At 48.0% G+C, this 16945-nt stretch overlaps 1 protein-coding gene across 1 annotated transcript in view; it reads right to left on the bottom strand.

Annotated features, from left to right (window-relative positions):
- The window catches only part of C2CD2 (C2 calcium dependent domain containing 2), a 54382-nt gene that overhangs the window by 21937 nt on the left and 15500 nt on the right, over window positions 1-16945 (bottom strand). Inside the window, exons 3-7 of the mRNA XM_001491310.5 lie at window positions 11976-12095; window positions 9067-9171; window positions 5460-5582; window positions 2402-2525; window positions 814-922 (exon numbers count right to left, since the gene is read on the bottom strand). Of these exons, the coding sequence (XP_001491360.3) occupies window positions 814-922; window positions 2402-2525; window positions 5460-5582; window positions 9067-9171; window positions 11976-12095 (581 nt within the window). The remainder of the gene's footprint in view (window positions 1-813; window positions 923-2401; window positions 2526-5459; window positions 5583-9066; window positions 9172-11975; window positions 12096-16945) is intronic.

A 16945-nucleotide genomic window follows, 5' to 3' on the forward strand; every position in this document is an offset into this window, starting at 1 on the left:
TTTTTAAAATTAGGAATGGGCATTAAATGTCACTGAATATCTTTTGGACATATATGGAGAGAATAAATTTTCTCTGATCTAGTAACACAGCCAATTTCATCCATTGATTTCCGCATATTAAATCCTCCTTACTTTCTTGCTATGAACTCAGCCAGTCTTAGTGTACCAGTTTCAATGTGTTGCCAGATTCTATTCGATAACATTTTATTTAAGATTCCGACATCATTACTTATAAGTAGTGTACATGTTTCCCTTTTCCTATTCTCTTTCTCAGATTTTGCTATCAATCAGAAGTTTCTTTCTATTCTGCTCTGCATGGTGGGTGTTTCCAAAGCAAGTGGGAGGCCCAACGACAGGTCTCTCTTGTCGCAACAGGGCACAGGGTTGTGGGTGAAGGGGAAATAGATACCAAGAGCTGCCTTCAAACAGAATCTATGTTTGACTTAAAGCTATCTCAGATGCTTAATATGCTTTTTTTTTTTTTTTCTGGTGCGGAAGATTGGCCCTGAGCTATCACCTGTGCCAGCCTTCCTCTGTTTTATATGTGGGATGCCACCAGAGCATGGCTTGATGAACGGTGCCATGTCCGCGCCTGGGATCCGAACCGGCGAACCCCAGGCTGCTGAAGCAGAGTGCACAAACTTAATCACTTCACCACCAGGCCGGCCCCTGCTTACTATACTTTTTAAAATTTTGTTAAACTCTGTGTTGTTTTGGTATGAACAGTGCTACAGTAAAATGATGGCAGGGTCTGGCAGTCTTGCCTAGTGTGGCTGTGGAAACCCAAGCCCAGAACACGCGGGCTGTACGCACAAGGTGAGCTCCTCTTCCCAAGAGAGGTCGGTAGTGTTTTCTGGGAGGGCGCTGGAGAACTTCTGAAGGGGGTCGTTCAGCTGGACCACACACAGCGGGTTAACGTGGCCTGTGATCAGACAAAGGGGCACCGTATTGGCTTTTATTTTTGTTTTTTAATTGCTTCAAGACATATTTCATCTAAAAGAAAGACTGAATTAAATCCCTAAGGTCTTGGTCACCCACTTCTGCGGGTTCAGTGTTTCTTTTATGGCTGCTTCCTTTGGGGTGAAGCGTTTTCTACCCTTACTTGGCCCACAGCCCTGGGCTAGCCCCAGTGCCCCTGCTTCCCCTCAGTTCTGGCTGCAGGCACAGCCTCTGGGTGGGGGACCATCCCTGGGGGGCGACATCGCTACAGCAGAGATGTGCCTCCCACTTTTGGACAAGAGTAACTGTTTGCCAAAGGAAGGGCATCTGGGATGACTCCTAAATTGGGGCCACCTCACGGAATACCCATCACTCTACTCACAATGGCTGTGTGTTTTTACACCTGACTCAGCTCAGTCAAAACCTTTTTTGGGGCATTTGATCCAGATAATAGGACATTCCACCAGCGGACAGCTGCTTCTGCTTCCAGGCAATGCTTGTCCGGAGGCAGAAAACATGAATACACTGTGTGATCAATAATTCTGGAATGTTTGGGCCCTTCACCACGTACCAGGCAGAGTTAGGTGTTCTGCACACATCATCTCACTAATCTTCACCTTCGAGGGGAGACCCAGACCCAGACAGCAACCTGCTGGCAGAGGCGAGGAACGGAGACCCTAACCCTGGCTGGCTGAGTCCAGGGAGCCATTCTCAGTCGCCAAGCAGTGTGGCCTCAGAGGACAACGTGCACGTGCTTTTACCCAAACAGTCCCCTACAACTAGCTCCACAGTCTGGGTTGTTAAATGTAGCCCAATGTGCTTTTGGAACTAGAAGAAATTCCTTGCAAATAAAGATAAGTAACCCCCAACATTCTCAGCCAACAAAAAAGAACCCATGCCTATTCTTAGCAAAGCTGAACCGCAGTGGAGAGACATGTGCTCTCCCAGGCTGCTACGCGCTTGGAGGCACAGCAGCAAGTCAGAATCACCCACAAGGAGTCACCCATCCTGCACCACCTCTGCCTTCGCTCAGAGAGCAGCCCAGAGGGAGCCCTGCTGACGCCCCATAAACCACCTGCGTGGCACCTCACCTGCCCGGAAAGCAGAAGGCACCCTGACATGTATTGACAGGTTCGATAGTAAAAAAAAAAAAAAAAAAAAAATTAAAAAGAAAAGAAAAGTTATTTCCAGACTAAAAAAACCCAAAATGGGCAAAGCAACAGTTGCATTCCTTTCTCCATGTGTGCAAAATCAGGGCTGTGTCTGTAACCGTCTCTCTGTACTATTCCAGTTTTCGGGTGCTCATCTTTGCTCCAAGGCAGGGATCACTCTGCAGACCCGATGGGAGGGAGCACAGGAGACGTCAAAGGCCACTGAACCCACAGGTCCCCCTCCACTGGGCTCAGGCTGCAGGACAGTCACAGCCATGACCAGCCTGGCTCCCTGCAGTGCTGTCACCTACCCGAAGCACCGGGGTCGTTTAGCAGCGAGGCTCGGATGTTCTTCACCAGTAATTTGAGCTCGTGAGCCCTTGGCGGCTTGCGAGGACAGGATTCCTGAGGAGCACATGAAGCGCGCTGTAGATTCTGCAAAAGGAAACCAGAGAGGTGACTCCCAGGGAAGACGGAGAACTGAGGCGGCGGCCGCCGGACACCTGTTACAGGGAGGGGTGTCTGTGGGAAAATCTGCATGGGGAGGCTGAACCCCAGGGTCTGCTCCGTAACTACTTTCCCATCTTAAGGAAGGGAGGGCACCCACCAACCATAACCATTTCCCCTGCTCGGGAACGTTTTCAGACCCAAAGAAAGCAAGTGACACAGCAGTACGTTCGGCCAGAGAGGGCGCCCCAGAATCTCGCTGTGTGTGGGGACCAGGAGAAAAGCTTGCTGTGGGTCCACTCCGACCCCAAGCCAGGTGCTTAAGGCACTGGGACGCCCTCTCCAGGCTGCAGGTGCCCATGGCCCACCAGCACCGGGTAGGACACCAGCCAGACACGAATGTCTAGGGCCACCAGCCTGTGACCACACCTTCAGGCAGACCCAGCATCCACGTGGGGAATATCTAAGTATCATTTGGGTGTGGCTCTAGAGAGGAAACAGAGGCAGGCGCAGCTGGGACCAGCTTCGGTCAACGTGTCCTCAAAAGGCATCAAAGCATTTCCGACAGGGAGCCTCTCCAAGTCTGGAGGACCCCACCTTCAAGCCAGCCTTTCCCAAACTGGCTTCCACCTTTCACCCATGGCTGCGGGTTGTTCTTTAAAAGGGGCTCCTTAGGGACACACATCTGGGAATCCTGGGCTGGCTTCTCAGAGATATCTCAGGCCTCTACCTGGCGAGAACCTTCTGGGTGGGTATCCTGGGTGCTGACATGACCTCAGAATGCTTTTTGGGGGCACGCTTACTAACTTCTCAAGCGATGCTAGCATTCTCTAGGTCACCATTTGGAAAACCCTATTCTGAACCAGGGCCTCACCAACTGTGAGCTGCGGGTGCTGGGGTGCCAAGAAGCAACTGCAAAAGCCCATGAGCACTGGGGACAGAGCAAACCACATCTGGGATGGAGACAAAATGCTTTTTCCATTTGTACACGTGTGATGGTCTGTTTTACGCGTCAACTTGACTGGACCATGGGGTGCCCTGGTATTTGGTCAAACATTATTCTGGGTGTTTCTGTGAGGGGGTTTTTGGATGAGATCATTATTTAAATCAGTTAGACTGAGTAAAGCAGACTTCCCTCCCTAATGTGGGTGGGCCTCATCCAATCAGTTGAAGGTGAATAGAACAAAAGGCTGACCCCCTCCGAATAAGAAGGACTTCCTCATACCTGATTGCCTTCAAACTGGGAGACCAGTTTTTTCCTGCCTTTGGACCTGAATTGAAACACCGGCTTTTCCTGGGTCTCAAGCCTGCTGGCCTTTGGACTGGAACTTCACCATCAGCTGTCTGGGTCTGCAGCTGGCTGACTCACCCTGCAGATCCTGGGACCCGTCAGCCTCCATAATCATGTGAGCTGAATTTGGCTCATGCAATTACGGAGACTGATGATATATATATAAATATATACACACACATCTCATTGGTTCTGTTTCCCCGGAGAACTCTGACTAATTCAATATATATGCTATTTTGATATATAAATGCTACAAATTTATTTAGAAGCATTATTGGATTTATGGTGGTTTGGCTCCTTTCATTTTCTGAATCCATGTATTCTAAAAATATACTAGTATTTTACAAAGTCTCTCAAATTTTGACTTTAAAACTTTACTGTCATATTCAAAATGGGCAGGCACCTCTGCTCTGAAATAAACCACCACAACAGAGTTACTGAAAGAGAGAGCAGCCGCGACTCTGCTCTCACCTCCCGGGAAGCATGGCCTGAGACCCTCTCTCTGGGGGGCTCAGCACCCCCGGCCGCATGCCCTGGGAAGCCTGCGAGAGCATCCACAGCTCTTCCTGTCTGCTTCCCCAGCCACTTCTGCTGCTGCCCTGCGCCCATCAGGAAGGTGCTAATCCCCAGTTTAACAGAGAACACAGCAGTCAACTGCTACTGATCAACAAATCCAACAGCTTTCGTCTCCAGACTCTACACCCTAACAGCCGGTGAGAGGTGATGCCCTCCCGAATAAGAACCAGAGACCAAGAGCCTGCATCATGAAAATCATACAAAAAGTTACATTTTCAAAATGACTTCACCAAGAACTCTATAATATGGATGGCTATTCTGCCGTGCCACAGAAAATCACCAGAAATACGTATGAAAAATAACTTCAGGGATGATACATGCAGGTTTCGCATAATCATAACACAAAGATCAACTCACAGTTGGGAGAATTAATTCTCCTTAGGCAACGGTTTTTAGATGTGTTGCCTAAGAAGCTTTGAGAGACCGAGGCCCATGAGGCTGCCCAAGGCAAATGCCTCGGACAAGAGTTCAGCCAAAGAAGCACCAGCCTCATCAGGTGGTGGAGAAGGGCTCCAGAATGGGGGGATGGACCAGGGGGCCACACAGAGGAGGTCACCCCGAGTGTCCCACACTGCCCAAGGGAGATAAACCCGCGAGAGGCAGATGCTACTGGAGGCAGGGCCAGGTCCTCAGGCTGTCCCCCAGCCAGGGCTACATGGTCTGTCCCTGCAGTGCCCTCGCAGATGTTCTCATGGCCGGTCGGGTTTCCCAGATACCTCAGTGCCAGAAGGATGAGGTCCCAGACAACAGGCTCTGAATGGACAGTGAAAAGTCAAAGTTTGGCTCCCAAAAACAGAGACTCAGGGCTAACTAGTGTTGCACCGCTAATTAGCTGAGCCGCCCAGATCCCTCTTCCCCCCATCCCACGGGCTTTGGGACCCTGAACTTGAAGCTTCGTCCCCGACCACAGTCATGATCCACCAGCAGGCACTCACGCCATCTTGCCCTACCACGAGGAGTGAGGGACCTCAGAAGCACACACGGCTTCTCCAGGAGAGGCGGACCTCGATCCCCAGCGGGGTCGCGAAGCACCCACCCACCGCAAACGGGCTCACCTGAACTTCCCTCACGTCCGCGGGCTTGGTGCTCAGAACCAGCGACGGGGAGGCGGAGCGGACCAGGTGCTTCAAAATTTCCTTGAGCGTTTCAGACACTGCCTTCGCCTCGGCCGCCTGGTCCTGCCGAGAGGGGAGAAGTCATCAAATCATTTCATCGCCACACACGCGTGCGCAAGGACAGGCAGACGCTCGGCTCTCCTCTCTCGGTCTCTGAGAGGTGTCCGGGGGGCTGCGGGCTCAGATCAGGACAGGCGAGGCACCCGCTAGTTCTCATCCGGGAGGGGAGGGTCCTTGTACTGATCTCAGAAGTGATTCACGCTCCTTATTTTCAGGAAGGGTAAAAATATAGCCTGTGCAGCTTAGAACTATGTTACTATTTCTGTGTATATCCCTTTCGGTCTTTTCCCCTAAACATATCGACCCGTGGTTTTTCTTTCTTGGATGACATTTGATATTTTTTTAATTAAAAAGTATCCAAGTAAACGAAAAGACCCAATAAGAAGGGAGACAAGCTCGCAGAAGGAGAGCGAAGCTGCACGACTTACGGTACCCGATGTCAACCTCTACAAAGCGACAGCACTTAATACCCAGCAGAAATGCGTCCACCTGTTCTAGAATGTTCACAGCACTGCTGCTCATAATTCCACGACCTAAGTATCCACCAACAGCCAAACAGATGCATAAACTATGGGGTGGTCACACAATGGAAGTCGATGTGGGCCCTCCGGTGTCTCTCGTCTCCTCTGGCATAAACGCCGTCACTGTGGGCTCCAGCCATCCTTGCCCTGCTCAGGGGGATGGGACACTGAGAGGACTGGACTGCCAGCAGGACTACAGACCTACCGAAACCTCCTGAACTGTGGAGCTGGAGTGACTTCAGAAATTCGTCTGCAGTGGCTCAAGGACGACCAGCTGGCCAGGCCTTGTTACAGCAAACTTACTCCAAATCAGCCATTTATTGAAAATCTACTTTCTGCCAGGAACTCTCATAATAATCAAAATAGCTAATACCTATGTCACTGTTAGGGTGTATTGCTTTATTCTACGCACTTCTATGTATTAACTAATTTAATCCTCACAACCACCTTGAATACCATTATCCCCACTTTACAGAAGAGGGAACTAAGGCAAAGAGAGGTTCATTAACATGTGTAGGGTCACACAGCTCACAGGTGGCAGAGCCGAGAGTCAAACCCAGGCGTTAAGGCTGCAGGGTCTGCGCTTCTAACCACCCTGCCATCACTTTCCTCTTCAATAGGTCCTTGACAGACTTAGCTTTTTTTGACTTGAGGTGAAATTCGCATCTCATAAAATTAATCATTTTAAAGTACACGTTTCAGTGGCTTGAGTACACTCACAGTGCTGTGCAACCATCACCTCTATCTAGTTCCAAAGTATTCTCATCACTCCCCAAAAGTAAACCCCTTACCCATTAGCATTCACTCCCCATCACTCCCCCACCAACAGCTCCGTGAACCACTCATCTGCTGTCTGCATGGATTTGCCTATTCTGGATATTTCACAAAAATGGAGTCATACGACACGGGGTCTTTAATGTCTGGCTTCTTTAACTGAGCACATTTTCCAAGTTCATTTCTATTACCGCATGTGTCAGTACTTCATTCTTTTTCATGGATGAATAATATTCCACTGTGTGGATGTACCTCATTTTGTTTATCTACTTTTCTCTCATTTAACCCTCACAACTTCCCCTCTCTTTATAGAGAAGGAAACTCAGGGTGAAAGATGAATTTGGGGGGGCTCAGACATCAGCGTTCATCACATCTTAGATCCCCAGAGCAGCTGACTTGAGAACCTTCCTTTAATGGCTTCACCCTACAGAAGTGCTTCACTGAGGGGGTCGTGCTTCTCATTAATACAAGGAGCACGTGGTGGTCGGAGGAATGTACAGGGCTTGGTGGGGGGGGGCAAAGAGTGAAGAACACACCCAGCATGCCACCGTTTGGGTAAGAAAGGGGAAATAAGATCATTTTTGCAAAAAGAAGGCCAGGATGGCTAAACAGAATCTACTGACACACATGACCATGTACAGGGTACAGATGGGGAGGGCAGAGGGACAGAGACCGAGAACGGACTTCTGAGTATAACCTTTCATGTCATTTTGACTTTTGAACCATGTTAATATTTTACACATTCAAAAAATACATTTAAATTGACAAAGACAGGGATAAAACCTAAAACTGAATACAAATAGAAGCACATGCACTTAACCTACATCAAGTTGGTAACATAACCACATAGAGAAAAAAATAATTTGAAGTTTTTTTGTTTTTTTTTTGGTGCAGAAGATTGGCCCTGAGCTAACATCTCTGCCAATCTTCCTCTATTTTGTATGTGGGATGCCACCACAGCATGGCTTGATGAGTGGTGTGTGGGGCCACACCTGGATCTGAACCTGTGAACCCCAGGCCACTGAAGCAGAGTGTGCAAACCCAACCACTATGCCACTGAGTCAGCCCCAATTTGAGTAATTTTTGAACACAGCACTCTGTACCCTTCAGCGGGATACATCCTGATGCAAAGGCCAGTAAAGCAGTCTTGGACGTCGGCGGGATGGTTGGAGGTCAGCAGTGGTGGTGGGGGAGCAGTTTACAAAACGGTTTTGGGCACACTGTAGGCCTGAACAGAGGATGCCATTGTGGGAGAAAGGAGATAGTAATACGGGAAAGAAAATGAATTGGCAACAAGGAAAATACTTAATAAACACATTGTGTATAATGAACTGGCCAGGCCAATATTGCAATTCTGATGTATGCAAGTTAAAAGAATTACAATCCAAATTTATTCATCTTAAAAAAAACCCTGCATACATCTACAAGGCATGAAAGGCATGTCTACATCATTGACAAACAACCCATTAAATTCACGTGTTTCAGCTGTGGTGACTTCTCCATATTGCACAAGAGCCTGAAATACAGTAAATTGCAAAGAGACATCGTAAAAGCCATTGCAAGAGAGTCACTTAATAACCTCAGCCTTTGGTATAAACGATTTTTCAGGATCTTTCCAGCAGCTGAGTGACAACACCAACTCGCCTTAGCAGGCCCGTTCCCGGCTCCCATAGACACTCTTCAAACACTTAAGGCCAAGGGAAGCAGGAGGAGAGGGCCTCCAGATTTTAGATGCATCTTTGTAAAAACTGTGGAGAGAAAGGAGCCGTGCCCTTGGGAGGACCAGCCCCTGAGCTGTAAGTGCAGCACCTCATGGGAGGAGAGAGGATCTGACAGTGGGGAATGAAAGAACGTCAAGGAAAACCTGGGTTTTCATTATTTCGGTGGTTCTCAGCCTCAGCCACACAGGAGTGCTTTGAACAATTCCCAGACAATTAAACCTGCGTTGGGGGTGGGCAGCGGGCTCCAGGGTTTTTTAAAGGGGACCGGGTTGAGAGCCAGGCATGACAGCCATTGCAGCCGCCCCTCCCCTGCGCTGCCCTGTCGCTGCCTCGCCCCGTTCCCTGGGAGGAGGGAAGGAGGCGGCATGCTTCAGATGCACCGAGCTGAGCTCCACTTCCAGGAGCAGGCTCATAAGGCGCACACGCCCTCACACGCACCCAGGCAGGAATCACCCGAGCTGACGGACTGACCTCCCCCAGGGCTTTGGGCTGGATCGTGATGGCCATTTCCGGCACGCTGAGGAAGGACCATCTGATCTGAATGTCCTCTCTCTTCTCTTTCATGTGGAGCTCCAGCTATTAAGAAAATAAATAAATAAAAGGTTACTGGAGGGCTACTCTCTCCACCGGAGCCTTAACGTGCGTCCGCGTGCTCGTCTATTTTCACAGCCTCCCCTGGAGAGTGCTCTGGGCTTTCAAAATGGAGAGGAAGGACCCCAACTCCCTTCGACCTCCTGCTTCACCATCGTGTACCCCACCCCGCCCCAGCCAGTGCCTTACTCTGCCACAACCGACCCCTCAGAGAGGAACCTCAGTGTTGGTGGCTGGTGGCCAGATGGCATTAAAACTTGCATTACTCTTAAAGGAGTAATTCTCTGCTTTGCATTTCTCTTCTGGGAGTTATTACCAAAGCATAAAGGAGGGGGAGCAACAGAAGGAAGCAGGATGCCTCATTCCACCCCACGCTCACTCACCCCTGAGGGTTGTGTACACAGCGCATTGGAATCCTTACCCTCTCTTGCCTGGGACGCCACACAAGCTTTAATTGGACTCTGACGCCCCATCCAACCCTACCCATCTACCTACCTAACATCTGTGGTGGCAGAATAACGGCCCCTGGAAGATGTCCACGCCCCAGTCCTTGGAAGCTGTGAACATGTGACCTTACACGGCGAGAGGGACTTGGCAGGTGTGATTAGGGTAAGGACCTTGAGAGGGGGAGAGCATCCTGGGGGGTTCTGGTGAGCCCAGTGGAATCATAACAAACCCTTAAAAATGGAGAGGAAGACAAAAGAGCAAGCCAGAGAGATGTGCCTTGAAGATGGAGGAAGGACGCTGGGAGCCCAGGAACGAGGTTGCCTCCAGAAGCTGGGAACGGCCCCTCAGCTGACAACAGGGAAAGGGGCCTCAGTCCTATAACCGTAAGGAACTGAACTCTGCCAACAACTGCAATGAGCAAGGAAACAGATTCCCCACCCCCGGGGCTTCCAGGAAGGAAGGCAGCCCACCAACACCTTGATTTTAGCCTGTGTTGGACATCAGACCTCCAGGATGGTAACGTAATACATTTGTGCTGTTTTAAGCTGTTTTTGGTAATTTCTTTCAGCAGCCACAACAAACTAATATACTCTCCTTCATTTTTCAGCCAGAGCCCTTTCTGAAGCAAAAATCTAAGCTTTTCACATCTCCATACCTTCTCCTCTCCCTGCAACAAAAGGGTGGGAAAGAGTAGCTTTTGACTGTATTTCTGAATATTTGGGGCTCTCACCTCACGCTAGCAACAGGCTAAGGGAAACGAAGCCTTCCCTCGCCCTATAATTCTGGGTAATTCTAGAAAAAGTGCACTTTAATTTCACAGCCACGGGTCCCAGAGTTGACCCCCGCCACCAGGCAGAGCTGGGGGGAGGCATGGAGACCAATTGCTGGCCCCTCGCTGCACCTTTTATCTGACAAACAGCACAGAAGCGGGAATGCCTCCTGTCTCAACATTAATCATTTACCAACCTGGAGCAGCCGCCTCTGCCTGGAGAGGTCATCCACAGGCTGCTCTCAAACTTGCTACAGATCAAAGATACACTGTGTGACTCGTGTCTGAGGCGTGGCACAGAAACACCATCCCAGAAACGACATCTCCTCGGTTAACGTTTGTGGTCCTTGCTGGACTCACCCAGTCCTGAAACGTGCTTCAAACGCTGGGGACGCATGTCCCAGACTCTGAAGTTATTTTCTAATCATATTGTCCCAAATATTTGTGGGAGGGCATTACATCTGACAAGTCCACGAAGCCAACACTTCATCTCTCCAGCTCTCAAAAAAGAAATGTTATTGGGGCCGGGCTGGAGGGGGCTGGATTTCAGGAAAAAAGCCATTTAGGTAGCCAGCAGCTCTTGTGTGCCCTGGTATTTAAAACCACATCTTTGTAAGAACCGTGCATGGAACACCATCCTCCCTTGTGGTTTAGAATCCTGGATGACTGGAGCTCATCCCCAAATTAGCAGCCAAGCTCAAGGGCAGGGGCAGAGGAGATGAAACAAACAGGCAGCAACCCTAAAACAGACCCAGAAATTCACCGTTTCTACACCCTGGCCAGATGGGAGCTTCAGGGAATTTCTGCTTCATGTGAGATGCACGATTCCCTGGTGGTTCGGGCATCCAGAAGTTCCACTAAGCCTATTATAACTATTATATATGTCTGTCTCTATAATTTTATATATATAATTATATATTCTATATAACATATAGAATATGTAATATGTAGTTATATACAAATTATAAAATACATCGTTATATATTAGTCTATTATAATTATTATAAACCTATTATCCAAAAAATAATGGTAACACTCATTTTTTAACTTATAAAAATAATAAGGGGTCTTTTGAAGTTGACTTTTTCAAAAACTAAAAAGAGGAATGCCCAGCCCGGCCGCGAAGGTGTTTTCCCAAGCTGTAGCAGGCTTCTGAGTCCGGCACCTGATTCTGAAACAGAACCGCTTCCCCAGCTCAGACGCCACTTACCTTATGCTATCGGTCAACAACATGCCTGGTTTCTTGAAATGCCTTGAAAAATAGGCAGATGAGCAACCTCTGAATTCATCATCTATTTACACGTGTGTATGCATATATGTGTATGTGTGTGTGTGTGTGTATACATGCGTGTATATATGTGTGTGTCTATATGTGTATATGTGTATACATAACACACCACACTTTTTTATTTCCTACAGATACAATATAATATGCAAAGTTACAATTTGAAAATTATGAAACAAACGGTAACTAATGAAAACGTGGGTATTCCCAGCCCTGTGATCACACCAGGCTTACCCAGTGGGCTTATGAGAACTGTTTCCCCTGACTCAACAATCTACCCAAGTTCACCTGTAAATGGAAGGGGGAGAGGCGCACGCCGTACAGCTGGTGCCCTGTGTCCTCGGGGGAGGCCGGCCCCGCGCTGACCAGGAACTGAATGGTCTCACCCACCACATGACAAGACACCACCTGGAGGAGGGACGAGATAAAGGGTGAAATGATATGTGAGAGAAAGGAGACTTCATACCGTACACATCTTTATTTCATTGAAGAAAATCACCTGGACTTTATAAATCAGCAAGGACAAGAACTGAGAGTCTCAAACTGGGATAAATATCCAGATTCACATCTTTTCTATTCTGCAGCAGTCTGAAAACTGGAAATAATATTTCAAGTCTTTTCTTTCTGATGGATTTCTCAGCACTAAACTCTGTCTTGTCCTTTCCACACATGAAGATTGCTTTGCTCTTTCCACACCTAATGCCCCTTTTCTTTAAATATTCCTTTGTTCTATTTCTCCACCGGCTGATTTTAAATTCCCCAGACATTTCCACATTCATATGGTATAAAAGCCATTAGCCATCTTCTCTCACTAAAAATGAGCCTTAAAAAAAAATAAGCTATAGATATTATAGATAAAAAATAAAAAATGTACCCAGCACACAAAAAAATTGTTTCTATCTAAACAATTTTTAACCTATAATGCTTTTCAAAGATGTGGGGATAATTCAAAGAACATATGAAATATTAAACAGTTAGAAAATTATACAGCCTTAACAAAAATAGAATTATCAAATGAGCTCGTTTAAGGACCCATAAGACAGAGACAAATAATTTACATCAGGAATAAACCAGACCACATTCTCGATAAAAATCACAAAGCATTTCAGAGGGAGGATGGCCGTGACTGTTACCACACAGCACAGAGAAATATCGAGTTGCTGCCACAGAATCCTGCTATAGGAACGGATCTTCTAGAATGGGGGGTTGCCACCCTCCTGGGCAGAATGCCAAGCAAGTATGGGATGACGACAAGGCCAGGTGCCAGGTGTGCATAGGCTGGGAGGAAGGGCGGTGGGGGCGGCCAGGGGCAGCCCAGGCACTGGAAGGACGGAGTCCAGTGGGTGGCCAGTGTGTTGGGCAAAAGCTGAGTCATCAGGAGGCAGAGAGTAGACAACACAGACCCCACATTCCCAAGGGAGCTGCTGACCCCACATTGCAGGGTGTCACTTGGAAAGGAAGAGAAAATTCTTTCATTCCCTGGTGGATTTATCAGAATCTAAAATACCAAGTGGAAAGATTATCAAAATAGTTGTTTGTCGGGGCCTGCTATTTCACAAAGTTTGGGCTAGAACATCTCCCCTCCCCCTCCCCATGCCCCAGCTAACTCCCTTCCTCCCCACACCCACCCGCCCTCTGTCCGGCATCTCTCTACTCCGGGCCCACCTGCCCCAATTCAGCAAAAACTGGACTTGTACGCCAGGTCCCCCGGCGAGGGGTCCATTTCCAACATGCATCCTAAAAGACCTCAACAGCACAGATCTAAAGAAAATCCTGCCTTTTCTCAATACTGGCTGAAGCCTGCACATCCCTTATTTACGCCCTTGTAAGGTCGCTCTCAGAAGAATGATGTACATTGGGTTAGTTACACGCCTCATTGTGTTATTGTGTCTCCATGGCTCACAAAAGGTTGGAACAAAAAAATGTTTGTATAAGAAATGTCGTCTATTCATTTTAAAAATAAATACTCTATAAACAATCCTTTCTGGAGGAACATATTTTGACGCCAGCTGAGTTACACACACAAATGACATGACATGGAGAAAATTTGCTGTCCTTTGTCTCAACAGCCCAGGATTTTTACTGCTTAAAAATAAAAAAACAGACAATGACTGGTCTGCTTCTGTTGCTTCCTGGGAACCTTCTATACAAAGCTAATTAGAATTTTACCAAGAGAACTGACAGCTGAGTGCCTTGACTCAAGCTAGAAATTGCATCCAGTTCTACAAAAAGCTTCCCCACCACTCCGTCCCTTGATACGTATAGAGCCCAAGCATATGGCTAAAAGCAAGTAAATAACAAGCAAACAAATAAAGATGTTACGATGTAAAACTTCTGGAATGCAGGACTCCAAAGGTCACCATTACCACTCAAGTCACATCAAGAGAGTAAGTGCCACACCACAAATGGGACATCTATAGGTTGTCATAGAGACCCCCTGGAGGGTCTTTTCCAGCCAATCCTCTAAATAAAACAGTCACACAGACCGATCGTTTCTTGGTCCCCCTGCAGTGGTCAGTTGGAAGACCTAATTAAAACAACAACCAGAGCCTGCCTCAACACCGCCACACAGCCAAACAAATGCCACTACCATTCCCAGGAGGCCAGCTGGAGGGACAACGATTAGGGCCAAATCCTTTTCCAGGGCCAGCCTCGGCCCCTGCCCCTCTGAGAATAATAACGCCCCATTTACCAAATGGATGAGAACAAAATGGAAAGGAGCTTTTAAAAACAGGTAATCTCCTTTTAGTGTATTAAGGTGTTACCCATAATGGGGATTAAATTCTGACAAGCCAGGCAAATCGCGGCGAGGCCTTCGCCATCCCAGAGGGGTCCCCCTCTTGGGAGAACAGAAGGCAGGACCCCCTGAGGCCAGGTTAAGTGGCCCCTTCTAGCTAGTCAGCCTTCCCAAGTGGCCGGAACGTCCGGGGTTGACACCTACCCAAACACAGGAGAACAGGTAGAGACCTTGATCTTGAGCCCAGAATCCCCCTCCCCCAGTCGCACGGTGTTAGCAGGACCCCTTCTGAAGTTTCCGAGTCGGCTCCTCAGAGCTCCACCTGCATGGAGCCGCTTAAATACAACTGTTAAATCCTTAATGCTTGGGCTTCCCGCTGGAGGGGTCTGATATCGATACTGGATTTTTAAAGTTAAATAGAAACAATATCCAGTATCTGTGCTGGGACCAAGGACTTCTCCAAGGACAGAAGTGGGGTGGGCCCCAGAGCAGGACTCCACAAAGCCAAGATCTATGACCCCAGGAAGCAGCTCCCTTGAAAACAGCCGGCCGCGGACCCACCTGGTTTATTCTTGAGAAAGAACTCATCGATTACATAAACCGTTTCAAAATCACCAACAGAGGCTGGACTGTGTATTCGGATAAAACCTCGTCCCTTCTGCATAAGGGAGCATTTATGGAGGGTGGACCATACGTGGTGAGGGTCCCAAAGGTGGAAGTCTTGAGCCCAAGGAGCGCCTGGGCTGACAGGTGAAGGGTCAGGACATCGCTGGTCTACCCCCATGGGTCAAGAGAGAAGGCAGCCGAGGGAAGCATCGTCAGGACGTGAAAGTCCATGCACACTTCATTATAGCCTGCGTGGACGGGGTAGAAAGGGGAGGCCCTCATTCAGTGTTTTGTGCTCTCTCCAGCTTCAAGACCTTAAACTCAAATAGTCACACACCTATGCAAACAGATCTTATCTTGAAACACTACTCCTTGGTTTAGACCCAGAAGTGGGCCCAGGAATGCCAGGCTTAGGGACTCCCAAGTTCTGCTCTTGCTCATCAACGAAAAACTCCTCTAACGTCTGCGGTCTCACTACAGTCTTTCCACTTTGCTTTTCAATTAAGCTTCTCATACAGCTGCCTCAGCTCCTCCTTCTCTTAGAATACTCTAGAGAACCGGAAATAACTTAATTACTTTTGTCTCCAAAAGAACTAGGAACACAGCCTAGAAAACGCATCCAAAAGGTTTATGTCATTGAATATTTTTCACTTTAATCACTCTACTTAACATTCTGAGGAAAGAAGTCCAAAACAAAACGGAAGTGGAGACCCCTCCCTAAGCACTCAGAGGTCCCCATCAGGTCTCTCCCCCACCTCTGCCATCGTGTCTACCTCTGTAAAGACTCTTCAAGACAGCGCAAATCTGATAGAAAATGTTATTTCTACTCTGCAACAGAGACTCAATTTAAAAAACAAAATCCTTTTGAGCTAAATATTATCCGAACATCTATAACGTTAATCCTATTTGCCCACCTGTTCACAGTCGATGGCTGAAAATGTGTTTTTATACAGAACTCTCCCAGCGGATGGAGATGAAAAATGCTGGAAAGAAGATGGCAGCCAAACTCACGGGATGCTGGGTAGATGCTGCATGTTACCGTGCTCGAGGGGTGTGCCTTGGACCGCACGGGCTCCGACACCCCACCCCCAGCAACATTCTCCATTCCTGCTCTTGTTGCGACACTTTAAAATGAGCAGGAGGCTTTTCAGTAATATTACACTATCAGGAGGGGCTGTTGCTACATAACGTGATTTCCTGTGGGCATTCCTTAGCTGAAACATCTGTTTGTGAGATGCTGTTCTCTTTCATCAACTCTACGTATTACAAGACATATGCAAGACATTTCCTTTCAAATGAACGTGGGAGGCATTGGTGCTCTCCGCCTGGGGCCAGGTTGCTGTCATATCTACCCCAAAGGCCACTGCCTGAATTCCAACCCTCAGACAAAACGGCAGCTTTCCCGTGGGTTCTTTTGTCCTGTCTTCTCCAGGCGAAGTCAGGCTGTACCCTCAGCCCAGAATTCCAGACACTGTAACCAAAAAAAAAAAAAGGCAGTCCTCCAGGGAGGCAGTACTCCCATTCAGGGGCATCCACACTGGGTCTCAGAGGGCGGGGCCTCTGCTGAGGAATCTCATGCCTGCCCTTGGAAAGATCTCACTTCAAAACAATTTCACAACCTAAGAGCATTTTTGCATACATACCAGGTTAATGGGGCACCCGGAATTTCAAGTCATGCAAGCAAAAAAAAAAAAAAACAGTGAACCAAGTGTCCTATTTGCAACTAGAGAGACAACATGGCCATTGAGTCATGCTACCCTTGCAAACCTAGGGGCCCACCAAGGTCTGGAAAGAGCAGAGGAGACCCCAGAAGCTCTGATTATGTGTCAGTATAAAAATGTATAACAGACAGCCTTGAGATAGAAACGGAACATGCACACAACACACACTCAGTGATGGCTGTGGGGTTCCCCAC

Source organism: Equus caballus, chromosome 26, assembly GCF_041296265.1.
Source record: "Equus caballus isolate H_3958 breed thoroughbred chromosome 26, TB-T2T, whole genome shotgun sequence".
Classification (NCBI taxonomy): domain Eukaryota; kingdom Metazoa; phylum Chordata; class Mammalia; order Perissodactyla; family Equidae; genus Equus; species Equus caballus.